The following is a 15039-nucleotide window of genomic DNA, read 5'->3' as shown; positions in this document are numbered from 1 at the left end:
GCGAACACTCTGCTGATCGGCTTTCTTCCCACGTTAACGAGCTACAGAAATGAGAACATTTCAAAGCAACCAGCAGCTCTCTTTGAGTTCACGGAAAGGACGCGGAAGAAAACCAGGGCAGCTGTTTTCAGATTTGATAGTCCAATAAAAGTGGCGCTTGCAAACAACGCAACAGTCCGTGCTCTCATCATTCACAGAGAAGCCGTCTGATCTCAGGAAAGACGTGCTCCGCTGTTGCCATGGAGACACTCCACACTGCTAGTGTGATCCGCAGTGGTTGGACCCTCCTAGTGATGCCGTGTCAGTTGCAACGCCAGGAGCCAGAAAGCAAATAAAAAAAAAAAAAAAAAAGGGAGATAAAGAGAAGCTGAGTGAAAGGAATCTTATCAACAGCACACTTTCTTCTGCCTTGGCGGGCCCGAGGGGACGCCGATGACGGCGGGGAAACGGGCGCGTCGGCAAGCTCTGCACAAGCCCATTCGTCTCGTGAATGTGAAAGTAAGCCATCCTGGAAAAGGAAGGCTGCCTTGGAGAAGGCCTTGCAGCAAGCTGTGTGCCACAGCCATGTTGTCAAGCACCTCAAGCGTCAAGCTGACCTTTTCGGTTGCCTCCCCGACATAACAATTAAGGCCATCTTGCATCTGCGAAGCTTAAGAGCTCAGAGCAAAGGTCGAGCTCACTTTGACCTGCTCAAGTGGTTTGCGGTTGTATGAGAAAATTTGCAAGATTGAAATTTAGCCGTCGATGCAAATTTGATACAAACTCACACAGCTACCGGCTCGTATCTCAAAAACGGCGTAAGGAGCTTCAGACTTTTGCACCAGGGACTCCATAAAAAAATACTGAGTATGCTTAGCGTATGTACAATTTGAATATTAACACTTTGCTTAAAAATAGTAATTTAAAAAAAACCTGCTCTTAAAAATTGATTAAATTTAAATGTACTGTGCATGTACATAAAAGAAAAAAAATACCTAAATAAAAGTTCTTAAAACATGAAATAAAATAAAGTTAAATACAACTGAATTTTACTTAGGCAGCGATTCTTTTGCGTACTTGTAGATGGAACTATCTATTTTGTGGGCACAAATGAGCATTTTGTGTGCAGGTTATAAATATCTAAAAGCCACAAAGTTGCATTTATTGGTGAATTTTTTTTATATTTGTGCACACATTATACCAATAATATGGCCGCCATTTTAATTGTCATGTCTGTTGCTCTGTAATTTCCTGCTAAAGGCTGCGTGAAATAATAGAAATTAACTTTTACCCAAGATTTGTCTAGGGAATGAATAATTTTCAACTTCCATGTATATGTGAGAGTGTGCGTTCAGTGGTTTTAGTGTGTACATCGCGATCAGGGCTTTTAATCTGCCGTGTTGGTCGTGACCCAGTTTCGACCCCCCCCCCCCCCCACACACACACACACACTCGATTTTCAGTCGCCAAGGAGACGTTTCCCTCTCATCCCTGAATAGGATAATCCATCCCTGACACACACAATCTAAAGATGTCATCTTTTATTCGAAAAGGTGCACGAGCAGACCACCGTGTGAATTGAAGCAAACTCATTCATAACCATCCCGTCGTACAACGTCGGTCGGCGTTGATGCTCTCCGCGGAAAATTTGAATTTGGAATGACAACTGATTATACCTGACTTAGTGTTTCAACTAACTCATTCGCCACGCGCACACACTTCGCTCGCACGTGCACACACACGTACACACACACGCACGCACACACCCCGTCATGGGACCAATCTCTCCATCTCGCAATTTATCTGACGAGCCATTAATCCCGTTGGCCCAGATTTTGTCTGCAGTCTGCTCCACATGTTGTTATGCCATCATCCCACCCACAACCATCCATCTCACTCTCTCGCGCACACACACACACACACACACACACACACACACACACACACACACACACACACGTGCAGTATGCTTGCACCCTTGCTTACGTCATTTAACGTAGGTATGTGTGACCTACTGTACCTCTCCTACACAGATGCTCCTGTATTTAACTCATTGGCTGCCAATGACGTTTATTGACGTTGTTGAAAGAAATCCAGGCATTCAAACGGAGGCTTTAAAAACAGCCGACGGTACTAAATGAGTCACAATAAGACGGAACATCTTGATGGTCTTCATCAATCCTTTGTCAAGGAGAAGAGAAAGGCAAGCATGCTGATTGTGCGTCATCCACGTTCATATTTGTTTGCTGGTTGCGTAGGCTGTCCGATTCCACAACTCCTCGCATGCGACTACGAGTGATTTGACGCCCGCCTTTGAGTTGAGTGCGTTGCCGAGTCGCCATGGCAACAAGTCCACTCAACGACCACTCATTCCGACACGGCGGAGTAGCCGTCGGGCTGAGTTTAAATTTGCTCACATGCGAGGCAAGAAAAAGATGAGCGGCCTACGCAACACGGCAACTTTTGAGGATGCGGGTTGGATGTTTGGAAAGTGGTGAGGCCAGTGGAAAGATCGCTTTGCAATTATTTTAAACCAAATAAACGGAAACATTAGCTTGGCTCAGAATCGAGCGTCCATGACCCAGTAAAGATAATTCTGAGAGCTGTTTCTTAATGTTTCAAAAATCATTGCTGATTGTGGTCAATCACAACCCACCCCCTTCACCATTTTAGAGCGCCTCATTGTCATGACGTGGATAAGCCATGCATTGACCCAGTGGGATATATCCCAGCCAATCCTCAAAAGAGGATGTGGTAGTAGTCACCAGGGGCGGAGCTACAGGGTGAGCGGGGGGTGGAATTTAGATCATCTGGGTATTTTTGTCCTGTAAATTTTGGTTGTAGTTTTTTTCCTAGATTTCGTTTTGTAAGTATTTAAAAAATTTTAAATATTATGTTTCATATTAATAATATTAATATCCATTCATTTATTATCCTCACAAAGGTAATGAGTGTGTTGGAGCCTATCCGTTATTAATATAAATTAATTAAATATTAATATTAAAATGTTATGATAAAGAATGATGAAAGCATGTTTGGCCACCCCTCACTGAGGTGTTGTCACCTAGGTCACCCCACGAAAAAATTCCTCACTACGCCCCTGGTAGTCACGTGCTGCAAAGAGCACAAAGGGTAAAATCACGAAGGGGGTCGATCAAAGAGTCAAAGGATAGAATGTGGGCGATGCAAGAAAGGGTATATATATATATATCAAAGCCATAGTGACACTGTGAAAATAGGTGAACATACTGGCCAAATAATGATCTTCAAAAAATTTCAAGGAGCTCCTGGAGGTTGCAATAAATCCCGTTGGCTACTTCCAGGCCATCCTTGACTTCTGAAGGCCATAAACGGTCTGGCTGGATTATTGAAACCAGATGTTGCCAAAGTCAAACAAAGACATAGCTTGTGCTTTTCTCAGTTGTAGTGGGAGAAAAAAAATGTCCTCAGATGACAATAAAAATTGCACCGTATGCTTTAAAACAGGCACAGCTCGTTTAATCCACAGCCAAGCAAGCAGATCATTCAATGTAAATCCAATCAACATCTCAACACAAACAAGGAGCTGAGGATGGAGGTGTGTACAAACACCTCGTCTTCTCCATCTTCACAAAATAAATCAAGTCGGCAAACGTATGAATTGAAATAATTCTTCTTAAAGAGCTTGTGGCTGTCATATTCTCAATTGCCTTAAAGTCATAGTTAGTGGGATGTGACACATTTTGTAATCTAGTTTAAGAAGGGAGCTTAGTTTGCCCGCATGTGGCACTCAGTGATGATGAACAAACTTTGGCGATTACATTTTTCAAGCTGCGTTTATGGGGGAAAAAAAAAACATACAGGTTTAGTGAAACGGTGAAAGCGAGCAGACCGAGTGGGGTTTCTTTTCCCTTTAATCCTTTAAACTGATTAACAGAGATGCACAATCGTCAAGCAAGGCGCATTACGTCGAGCGTGCACACGAACGCAAAGCCCAACAACAGCCAGCACGGTGACAAAGTGAAATGCAGCACACACACAAAGTGAGACACAAAACATGACCTGATTTCTTGTGCGTTAACTTTTTTTTTTTTTAAAGAAGAACTTTTTTTTTTCCACTCACCCATTTTAGTTGTATGCACACCTGGAGGGAGGTCGCGAAGAAATGGCAGGAAAATAATCCTAAAGTTGAAGGACACATGTTGTATGATGGGGAGGTGGCTTTGGGTGGGAGTAACATGTCATCAACAAGATGACTATATTTGGAAAACGGGGGCTGGGGTACGTGATGTGAGAAATGGTAAGAAACCTGGCCACTAGGGGGCGCCAAATAATTGTGGGGTGGGGGGGAAAACACCTTCAATCATTCTGTAAAGGGAAAAGCTAATAGATAAAAATGGAAAGTTAAGTTAAAGTCCCTATGATCATCGTCACACACAAATCTGGGTGTGGTGAAATTTGTCCTCCCAATTCCAACCCTTAATGCTGAGTGCCAAGCAGGGAGGCACATCAATATAGAAACTCCAAGGCATAAAAATTGTAATCCCAAACTTTGATATGATTTCCAGCTCTCCATAAATGAGTTTTTTGTTACTCCCCCCCAAAAAAAGACACAGACACACATTTGGATGCTGACAGTTCCCACAATGACAAATACACATTAAAAAAGATGAGAAGAATAGTTGAAAGGAAATACAAAAATAACAAGGCCACACTAAAGCCGAGTCATTTTAGGCGAAGAAATTTAGCGATGAGACGCGTCCATGATGCAAACGTACGGGGCGGCATCTGTGCAATCGACATCGGCCCACTCTCCATCTGTAAAAATCAAATCAAATAAAAAAGTAAGTATGACTGCATTCAATTCTTCTCATCAAATGTTGTTGTTACTTACCATCTTCTTCCATTATTGCACAGTCACCGTCGTCATCGGGCGCTCCTGTTTCAAAGTTGTTGAAGAAATTATCCGAGCCATCGGTCCATATGAACTCGCCTTCCTAGAAGACAAAATCAAATTTGAATGTATCTTTCCTTTGAAAAGACTCACATTGGAGGACGCTTTGATTTGAGGCAAATCTCTACAGAACACAAGTGAAACAGATTTTTGAATGTTTTACCGCAACGGCATCGGTGAAACCTATCCAAGCTTCTTCGTCGTTACCACCCGCCCGAATTAGTTCAAGAACAAACGCATTTTGCAGCGCAGTCTGAATGGAGACCAGATTCCCACCAAGAATGTTGCAGATGCTCTGATGAGGAACAAAAAAAAAAAAAGAGTAGAAATGGAATTTCAAGATATTTTGACTTTGGAACAAAGTTTGCTGTCATGAGAAAACAATTCTTGTAATTGTGAAAACAAAAATGTAAACGTCTTCCATACCTCGGCATCTGGAAAACTTCTGACCTCTTTTTGGTAGATGTAACAGGAAGTCTCCAACAGCGTCCAGTCTTTTGGACAGTAATATGCTGTAGCACAATTATTTTTTTTTTTGGGAGAGAGAAAAAAAAAAGAAAGATGTCAATTGAACTTCATGTCAATTGCTGACGATCCAAAGGTATTTGCGAAAGCGTCTTTGAGGTGGAGCTACCAACCTTTCACAGGAGTGGTACTCTAAAACCATTATGGGAAAGAAAAATGATGCTTTTAAAATCACAAAAATGATGACACCATAATGAATATGTACATCAATTTGTCAGTAGGTAAGATTTGGACTTACGACTCCAGTCAGCAGTCCGCTGATTCCGCAAAGGAGGAACAATGAGCCAAGAGTGAATGCCATCTGCAACGTTGACAGAAAAAACACAATATTTGTTAAAAATAAAGTCACGTCAAATTTCATTTGAAAAAGAAGATTGTAAAATGGCATCCTTACCTTTATCGTAGTTAGTGGTGCTCGATACTGACGATGAGTCTGGCTGCCGCTTTTATAGTTTAGACAGTCTTGAAATGTGTGATGTGATAATTGGCATTGTCATCCTGTCAGGCGTTTCAATTTCTTCCTCATTCTCACAGAAGAATTCAACAAGTGGGCTTTTGTTTCCACCGTTGCGTCGCATCTAATTTGAACAGGTTTTACAAGAAAACTTGTGTACTCACGGAAAGTAGCCTTGATTACCGTAACATGCAATTACAGATTTGATGAGTGAAATGTACAAATGACACATCATCGAAGGGGACTTTTTTACATACCAGTCAAGTCAGATTGATTTAGATCGCCCTGATGTCTCAAAGGGCTTCACGTGGCCACAATTGACAATTCTTCTCCTTAATTTAACCCCTCGGAAGGGGAAAGAAAAACTCACAAAACCCCAACTGGGGAAAAATTGGTTCTGTTTTCATTTTGTAACGTGGGAAACCAAAACCCGGTTGTCCTCACTGTATCGGGAAGTAGTCCATTCATTTTCCCTCGGATGATTGACGACGGGTGTTCCAAAGTGTTCTCCCAAGATCGCCGAAAATGGCATCAAATGCTTGATTTGTGCATTTAAGCGGGGGTTTTCGTTCAAAAGATCACTAATCTAACCAAGAAGCAAGTCGGGGACCGCCGATTATTCTATTTTACACCGATAGAGGATAGACAGATTATTTATTTGCATCTGTATGTTTATTTTGGGAATCTCAGCTACAACAAAATTAACTGGAAAATGAATAAAGTATAAATAAGAGAGAAAGGGTGGGGAAGAGTGTGCAATGATGGCGAGAATTAATTGCATCCAGGGTGTGGTGTGATTGGCTGGCTGAAAGTGAAAAATGAATCCAATGACCCTTATCGTGATGATGATGGAAAGAACATCTTGCTAAATCATGCTACGTGCCACCCAGCCATTAACATTCCACCACAGGCATGGTCTACTCATCAACGTAACACCTGCAACTGTTCCTGTTTGTCAGCCAGCTCCTTATATTTTTTTGACACACATTCATCTTATAGGGGAGTGGTTGTTGTAGACGCATTTCGCCATTCTTTCTTCATGACACATCCAACATTTGAATATGACACGGTTCCAGTTTGAAATTCACACGCTTCAGCACATTCAAATCGCATTGGGGAGGATTTTCAACATTTCCAAAATTGCCACATTCAAAAATGGCACGTTTTCACATTTAAAATGTTTGTCGAATTTGGACAAATTTCACAACATTTCGTTTTTCCCTTAAAATTTCTACATTGCTTGACCAATTCAACCCGTTTCAGCTTTACCCACAATTCAACATTTTTTTATTTCAATTTGACGGCAAATTTGACCAAATTTTTGTTTTTCATTTATTGACTGATTCAACCCTATCCAACTGTAAAACCCTTTCCAACTGTCTCGTTATTATTATTATTAGTGCCTGAAGCGTTTCCATGATTGGCACAGTTTCCATTGTTTTCCATTCAAAAAAGAAAAGTAGAATTTGCATTGTAGTTTTGACAAATGAGTCGCAATGAACTGTGAGCACTGTTGACAAAAGAAAAAAGAGCTCAATAGGATCAGAAACTATTTTAATGCCTAAAAGTGAATGTGTTGGACAGCTAATGATGATGAATAATGATTTGATTTTGTATTATTCTAAATGAATGGATGTGTAGTATCTGATCCTGTGAGTGTACTTTCTCTGCTGTTGACTTCCAGGTGATAAATCCAAGTGGATATTTGTAGACATTTATCCCTACCTACCTACCGACCTACCGACCTACCGACCGACCGACCGACCGACCGACCGACCTACCTACCTACCTACCTACCTACCTACCTACCTACCTACCTACCTACCTACCTACCTACCTACCTACCTACCTACCTACCTACCTACCTACCTACCTACCTACCGCCCGCATATTTTTGTGTGTATGCAAACTGAAAGTTTTCCTCTAGTGAGACACGGAACCAGCTGGTAAAAAAACGACCATAACGCAGCTACTGCATTAAGACACTTGATGGCAGCAAAACTGCCATGAAAAAATCCAATTGATGTCACAGTAGTTGTAATATTACATATTTTAAGTTGTGTTATCAGCCACAGAAGTTTGTAAAAAGTAACTCAAAAACATGATTTTAAATATTTCCACATTGAAATGAAAAGGAAATGCCATTGGGTCGTTATAGCCTTTCCTTCAAAATATTGTTTTTAAAGAAGCAAACTATTACTATTCTGCTTTTTAAATTACAGAGTAGATAATTAGAATGTAATTGCTTTGGCCACTGGGAGGCAGTATAATACTTACGCAGACACCAAGGAAGAAAAATCATTTTTCTTGCACAATCTGCTTGAAACAACATTACACTGCAATGTGTATTAGTCGTTTTCATAGAGGCTAAAAATATGTCAGTGAGTATCATTTTTGTGAACAAATATGTTGTTTATAGGGGTTAAAAATTAGGACTAATAATGCTAACCGTGCACATGTCAATTGCATTTTCCATTATATCTTAGCATTATGCTAGCAAGCCTTACTTAATGCAACATTGTTTTGAATCATCACATCCTTGTTTTTAAATTAAGGTTTAGAGGAAACATCAACTGCGAGTGGCTTTAAAATATACAGTGCGTCTCAAGTTTGCACTCATAAGTCAAAGCAAAAATTCAAGGCGCCACTGAACCTGAAAACCCAATTTTATCCAAACATAACTTTATTATAAAACACAAAAATCAAAAGACAAGTTGCAACAAGTGTCCCCCTCCTCCCAAAATTAGACTATTGATTATCTTGAAATATATTGTCCCAACATCAACAAATCCACAGTTACATTCAGTCTTCTGGAAAGTTCTCCTTTTTTCTGGCCAGTGTTCGAACTTTTAATATGCCAAATAAAACTCTTCAGTGCTAAAGTTTAAGTGGGATGACGGGCCAATATTTGGGTTGCTTGCGGTCACAGTTTCTGTCAAACGTGAGCTGCATCGCCGTCTCCATGGCCAGAATCTTGGCGGCATCCTCGCCGTACAGCTTTTTCATCTCGGCCCCACGCCTTTCACCTGGCCGCTCGGTGGGCGGGGCCACGCTGGCTTGCCGGCAGGTGCTGCGCAGGTCCCGATCGGCTGGGACGTAGCTGTCCTCTTGCTCGGCCTCAAGTTGTTGCTGCTGCCCTGCGGAGGACAGCGAGAGTAATAAAATGAACTGAATTTTTGGTGGCAAAAAAAAAAATACAACTTTTTCTGGATTGGCATGCCCAAATTAATGAATTAGAAAAGAAAGACATGAAAGAAAAAAAACGGAACTAACAATTTCATTAATTGTCAACTTACTTAATTCCTCTTTGTGTTTCTCGGTCTGAGCAAAATATTGCCGAAGCTCCTCGCTGATCTCCATGTTACTGACGTCGCATTCGATCTCATCATCCGAGCTGCTCTCTTCTTCTTTACTGTCACTTTGGCACGCACGCCAGTCGGCGTAGCGCTCTCGCTGGCGGCGGTAGATGGGGCCGTAAGCGGCCTCCAAGGCTTTCTGGTAGGCCCGCCTGTGCTTCTGGTGCCAGGCCATCGCTTGGCGGTAGTGCTGCCAGTATCGGTTGTAGACGGGGCTGGAAAACCAGGACATTTGAGCGCTTGGATCCTCCTGCCGAGGAGAAGATATGACTTTAGTATTAGCATTCATGGCAGTGCAAGTACTTTGTAACTGTTAATGTCAGCTAAGAGCATTTCTCTCTATCCTAAAAATGTCTCAACACACAGGATATTTAAAACTTAGAAACAGACCAACAGTCTGTTGGCTTGTTTGCAAGCTACAGTATTTTAATGTTACGAACGAACCCAATCCTTAGTTTTTCTCCGAAAAGATAAACTAGCACGTATTTTTAACAATGTTTCAGATTATAAAAAGCATTTGTATTCCAATAATAATCTTGTATTCCAATAATGGTCTCTTCTCAAGGTTTCTCATTTCCACGAGTTGGAGTTTGGAGTTTTTCCTTGCCCATCAGGAGATGTTTGAGAATATTTGCCATTTTTCACATGTCCTGAGTGTTGTGAGTCACCTAAATGTTGAACAAAGGCTCTGATGTACCCAAGTCAAATTCCTTGTTTGGCACGCTCAAAAATGGCGAATAAAAAACACTTGAATCTTGAATAAGAATGTGATTTCAAGCCCAGTCCTTGTTTCTACTGTATGCTGCTATACTATACTAAATACTATATGTATTTATGATCTTTATGCATAAATTCAGCGAAAATAGCAAAAAACTTCAATCAAGTTTCCTAAATCTAAGGATATATCAAAGAACAAAAAACTTTTGTCAAGTTCAATAAATAAGCGTTCACGGTTGAGGTTGAAATCATTCGCTTCTCCGGGGGAAGTTATGCTTTACTGTCGTTGTTGTTGTTTTTTTTTAGTACAAGCAAAGTTTGTCAGTTTGGTTATTTATTTTTCAAACCACTCTGGAGAGGATCAATCAAATTGGTTAGCCAATCACCAACAAATTTGATAAAAAATTTTTTTTAAAAAAGCAGTCAAAAGCGAAACTGTCTTTCGCTTATGATATTCTGGATCGAGTACGCCACTATCATCGCGGTAATGCTCTCACCATGTGCGCTCTTCAGTGCCGCCCAACACCTGCGACGGATGGAAGAATCTGAGGAGGAATATTAATTTTAATTCAGATCAAAGCATCACGCAGACGAAGAGCAGGTTAGCATGGCTGCTGCCAAACAAGAAAGGCGACCGGGGGATTTGTTAGCATTATGTGCTAGCATCTCCCAAACGTGTACGCCTCTTAAACTACAAATAGAACAGCCCGACTTTCGCCCGCTGTCACGAAATGAAGATGAACGCAAAAGGTAAGTTTTTGCAGAATAACTCACATTTCACAATCTGTTTGGAGTTTTAAAAAAAAAAAACTCTACATTTCCCAGCAGCCTTTGCAAAACCACTCACTACCGCCGCACAGTGGTTAGTTGATAGCAACCAAATTGTTTTTTTAATCTTAAATTTTGTGCTGCTTTTTCGAATGTCTCTGTTTCGAATCTGTCTTTTATATTATTTCTACCCCAAAAAATAACGTTTGTAGGCTATGTTTCTGCTAAATAAAGTTTGCAAAAAAAAAAAAAAGAACAGCAAACTTGATATAACAAACATCGACTTTTGGCTATTATTTTATTTTTGTATTTATTTTTTAGCACACTTTGCCCTGTTTGTTACTCAACTGAGTTCCTAAGAGTGGTCGTAAATTTTGCTTTCACTTGGTAAGAAAAACATCGTGTTCAGTTCAGTTTCGTTTTCCTTGATATTTATCAAATGCACGAACCGAAAGAGTACCCTACTCTTTGCAGCAACCTTGCAAGATGCGCCAGCAGTGTTTGGTCTTCTATGTCCTGCTTCTAAGGGGTGAGGTACTTGCAAAATCCGTTACCGACCTGCACGATTTGTTCCCATGTTTAAAAGCATGGACTCTTTTGCCCGTATGCGGCTCAAGGACAGAATTCCCCAATTCTGACTTTAAAGTCAGAAATGGGGAATTCTTACTTTATTCGAATAAAGTCAGAATTCGGAGTTTAAAGTCAGAAATTCTGACTTTATTCTCAGAATAAAGTCAGAATTCTGAGAATAAAGTCAGAATTCTGAGTTTAAAGTCAGAAATTCTGACTTTTTTTTCTCAGGATTAGAATTTAGAATTTAGAATTATTCTGAGAATAAAGTCAGAATTCTGAGAAAAAAAGTCAGAATCCTGTCACCCCTCGTTTTTTTGTTTTTTTCTTCACTGGCCCTAATCCTCTTCCGTACGTTCGTATTTCAGCTGCCAGCGTGCAGATAACCAGTTTGAGGAAGACAACAGTGGAATATGGCACGGATGCTTTCTACAAGTTCGAGCTGCACGACCAGAAAGGTAAGATGAGGTAGTCAGTCAAACTCAAATACTGTAGCAACTAACAACTCGTTGACCTCACCTCAGGTGTCCAGCAGGTTACATTGCAGAGGCGTCTACGGGATAATCCCATTGAGAACGTTGCATCTTACAGCGAGTACCATGGACAGTACATCAACGAGCCTTACCGGGGCAAGGTGATTCTCAACGAGACGTCCCTCAGCTCGGTGTCTTTCACCCTGAAGAGCGCCACGTGGGCAGACGAATGTTGTTACATCTGCATCTTCAACGTGTTCCCGAAGCCCTCCAAACAGAACCAGACCTGCCTCACCGTGCAAGGTAAAAACCAATCGTCTGATGACTTGTGCAATTTGCTAATGGGTTCTAAATTTTGCAGGAATCTCCGAGGTGAACGCAATGGTCGATCAACCAGACGGCGAGCTCGCAAACCGAACGGCGACAGTTGTGTTCAGCTGCTCCGCCACCGGGAAACCGCCACCCGTCATCCGCTGGGACTTCTCGCGCGACGCCACCATTTCAAACAAGACGGTGTCCGCCACGGTAGCCAACGAGGACGGCACGTTCACCAGCAGTCACAATGTCACCATGCTCGTGTTCGGGAGTTGGGACGGCCATGGCGATTGCGTGGTGCAAAGTAGCAGTCAAAAAAGGATGGTGAAGGTCCCTTTTTCTTGGGATGATGGCCCAGAGAAATTGATGGAGGAGGAAAACACTGGTATGTACAATTTCCAACAACCTTTTTCCGTGGAATTTTGATCAAATATTCCACTATGAAACAACATTATAAACAAGCTATTACAAAAATGTTAATCCTTCAAACTAAAATCATACATAAGCACAAAATATTTGGCTGAAATTGTTTAATACAGTCAAGCCCAAGAAAGTATTTATTGGTGACTAGAACGGATTAATTGGATTCACATGATTGCTTTTGTTTACCTCCGATTCGGTTTTAGTCCGAGGTTCTGGATTGGTTTAACCGCAAAGACTCAAGTTCTATCTGACATTTACTTCTAAAGTAATGACACAAAGGTGACACATTGCTGGTCACATGAAACCACATGCGCCGTTTCCCAAATTGTACACAAAAAATTTTTTGGGGCCATGATGTAAAGCTTCTTCTCTTTCAGTTCAACTCCACCAAGCCTGTTTTAAATTTCATTTCCGTGACTTGTTTATTATTCCAGTATCCGATAGTCAAAATGAAAGTGAAAGTCTTAAGTAACTTTGAGTTTCCATATGACATACAAATAACTGAGTTCTGAGTCATTCTAATGTTTTGTTTTTTAAAAACAAATTCCAAAAATTACATCTAATTTTCCCCCCGACCCCCGTGGGGACATTTTCTTCATGTTTTGATTTGCAGTAGAAGATGCAGTGTTTGCAACGAGAGTATAAACACAATTTGAAGTTGACTTTTTTTAAAAACAGGTGGAAGACCACTCAAAACAGGAGGAAATCTTCCTGTGATCGTTGTGATGGCTGTGATTGGTGTGTTTGTTGTGATTGGTGTGGCCGTCACAGTCGTACGAGTCTGCATAGCAAGAAAACCGAAGAGGTGAGTTGTAATTGTTGTCTCAGAAATAATATGTGAATATTATGAAATGACATTGCTTAGCTGAAACGTTGCTTTTGTCAGACATTTCTGTTCTTTGCAAATGTATCGGCACATATCTGGCACAGTTACAATGTGCTGCTAGCTCGCTAGGGATGTAACAATTATCGCTAGCTAGCTAGGGATGTATCAATTATCGCTAGCTAGCTAGCTATTATATCCCACCTTGGTCCGCTGGTGTGGGTGCCCACAGCATTTTAGAGCCAAACCAAGTTTTTAAACCTCATTTTGTATTCTTGCCAAGACCTTTAATCATTCAAATTTGTGATAATTATCACCTCTCTATGTGGTTTTATCACATTCAGAGAACATTTTCATTTTCACTTTACTGGAACTATTAATTGTTCATTTTGACTTTACTGGAACTAATAAGGGCAATTCAAAACAAGAACGCCCGGATTAATTTCATAACGTTCCTTGTTTTGTTTCCTCTTCACAGGTTTAAGGTCATGTCAGTTCTGTAGTTTTTTGTCTTCTCTGCCAGACAGCTTGCAACTTGGCTTATCAGCAGAATTAACCAACTTAGCAGCCAATTTAAACCCAGCACTTTATGCACCTTTTTTTTTTTTGGAAGGAGTTTCAGAACGTTGTCTTTCAGTTACAGCAAGTAAATGTCTTGGGGTTTTTGTGGTATTTTAAATTAAAAGGGAGAAAGCTACTTGAGTTTATTACTCAGCTGATCGATTGATTGATTGATTGATTGATTGATTGATTGATTGATTGATTGATTGATTGATTGATTGATTGATTGATTGATTGATTGATTGATTGATTGATTGAAACTTTATTGATCGTGATGGTTTGTGGAGTTTAAGTACAACCTATTATAGAAGGAACATTGAAGTAGTTCTCAAAAGTGATGTTTTTGAGTTTGGGGTTTTTCAGTTGAAGGATTCTTGGCAAACTGAAGATAGACTGTTGAAGTAATCGTATATACCTGACAGACTTTCAGATCCAAAGTTGAAAAAAGATGAGGCTCATTTGTGAATGTAAACATCTATGAATTATTTTTTTATACACACTGGATCTTATTTATTTTATGACATAAATTCCTCATTTGATTTTTATGTTGACGTCGATTTGAAAATACATGTATAAATGTGCAAATTCAATGCAATGCCCTCTTCTGCTGCACTATTAAAGATATTTAACATTCACGCACTTGACTTGTGTTTGAAGAATTAAGAACCAGCCATATGAACAGGAGTTTGAATGACTGAAGGAAGAAATTGGCCACTGGAGGTCGCACTTTCCTCGTTTTAACGAATCCATTGGAGGAGGCGTTGGCTAACAAGCTTATCCTGATCCACATCACTTGTTGCTCGCTACTCCTTGCTAGCAGTCATGGCGTCTTTTCATCTGAAATGTTGAAAACACACGAATTAACGACATTTACAAATCCAGCAGTCTGACTTCAGGTAAGTTTTATTTGCCTTCATTTATTCATCTTCCGACCTGTAAGTCTTCATTTCTGTGCTTGAGAAAATCGTTTGAATAGCAGTTTCTCCTTAGATAACCTGGTTGTAATTATTATTTATTTTTTTTAGTCAATAATCAGAATTTAAGTAAGCTTCTCTGATTAGCTAGTTCAAAAGCTAGCTATGAGAGCAGACTGGTATCATGATCCCAAGTGATAAAGCAGTAAGTGGGATACAGAATATTAT

At 40.4% G+C, this 15039-nt stretch overlaps 3 protein-coding genes across 7 annotated transcripts; 1 reads left to right on the top strand and 2 right to left on the bottom strand.

The window, feature by feature from the left end:
* Positions 1-3452: 3452 nt before the first annotated feature.
* LOC147062825 (snaclec bothroinsularin subunit beta-like) lies at positions 3453-5955 on the bottom strand. Its single transcript, XM_085919596.1, has 7 exons — positions 5832-5955; positions 5676-5738; positions 5551-5569; positions 5339-5424; positions 5076-5207; positions 4853-4955; positions 3453-4776 (listed from the first exon to the last, which is right to left on the bottom strand). Exons 2-7 carry the CDS (start codon positions 5736-5738, stop codon positions 4703-4705), a joined length of 477 nt encoding a protein of 158 aa, XP_085775722.1. The 5' UTR covers positions 5832-5955; the 3' UTR covers positions 3453-4702.
* Positions 5956-8556: 2601 nt separating this feature from the next.
* Positions 8557-10850, bottom strand: gemin8 (gem (nuclear organelle) associated protein 8). 2 transcript variants are annotated; one of them, XM_085932403.1, is made up of 4 exons: positions 10739-10850; positions 10462-10509; positions 9188-9497; positions 8557-9028 (listed from the first exon to the last, which is right to left on the bottom strand). In XM_085932403.1, the coding sequence occupies exons 2-4, from the start codon at positions 10462-10464 to the stop codon at positions 8769-8771; spliced, it is 573 nt and encodes a 190-aa protein (XP_085788529.1). In that variant the 5' UTR covers positions 10465-10509; positions 10739-10850; the 3' UTR covers positions 8557-8768. The 2 variants fall into 2 exon arrangements, with proteins under 2 accessions (XP_085788529.1, XP_085788442.1); XM_085932316.1 differs by lacking the exon at positions 10739-10850 and having other exon boundaries at positions 10462-10732.
* LOC147062823 (OX-2 membrane glycoprotein-like) lies at positions 10426-14693 on the top strand. Of its 4 annotated transcripts, none has more exons than XM_085931938.1 (7): positions 10426-10714; positions 11207-11261; positions 11671-11760; positions 11827-12078; positions 12137-12475; positions 13192-13318; positions 14555-14693. In XM_085931938.1, exons 2-7 carry the CDS (start codon positions 11219-11221, stop codon positions 14589-14591), a joined length of 888 nt encoding a protein of 295 aa, XP_085788064.1. In that variant the 5' UTR covers positions 10426-10714; positions 11207-11218; the 3' UTR covers positions 14592-14693. The 4 variants fall into 4 exon arrangements, with proteins under 4 accessions (XP_085788064.1, XP_085788317.1, XP_085788150.1 ...); XM_085932191.1 differs by lacking the exon at positions 14555-14693 and adding an exon at positions 13815-14532 and having other exon boundaries at positions 10431-10714; XM_085932024.1 differs by lacking the exon at positions 10426-10714 and adding an exon at positions 10772-11119.
* Positions 14694-15039: the final 346 nt, after the last annotated feature.

The sequence above is a fragment of the Syngnathus leptorhynchus genome, chromosome 1 (assembly GCF_054491065.1).
Source record: "Syngnathus leptorhynchus isolate UIUO chromosome 1, UIUO_Slep, whole genome shotgun sequence".
In the NCBI taxonomy this organism is placed as follows: Eukaryota; Metazoa; Chordata; class Actinopteri; order Syngnathiformes; family Syngnathidae; genus Syngnathus; species Syngnathus leptorhynchus.
Note: the sequence above shows the minus strand (reverse complement) of the source record. Positions and strands in the feature narration are given on the sequence as shown.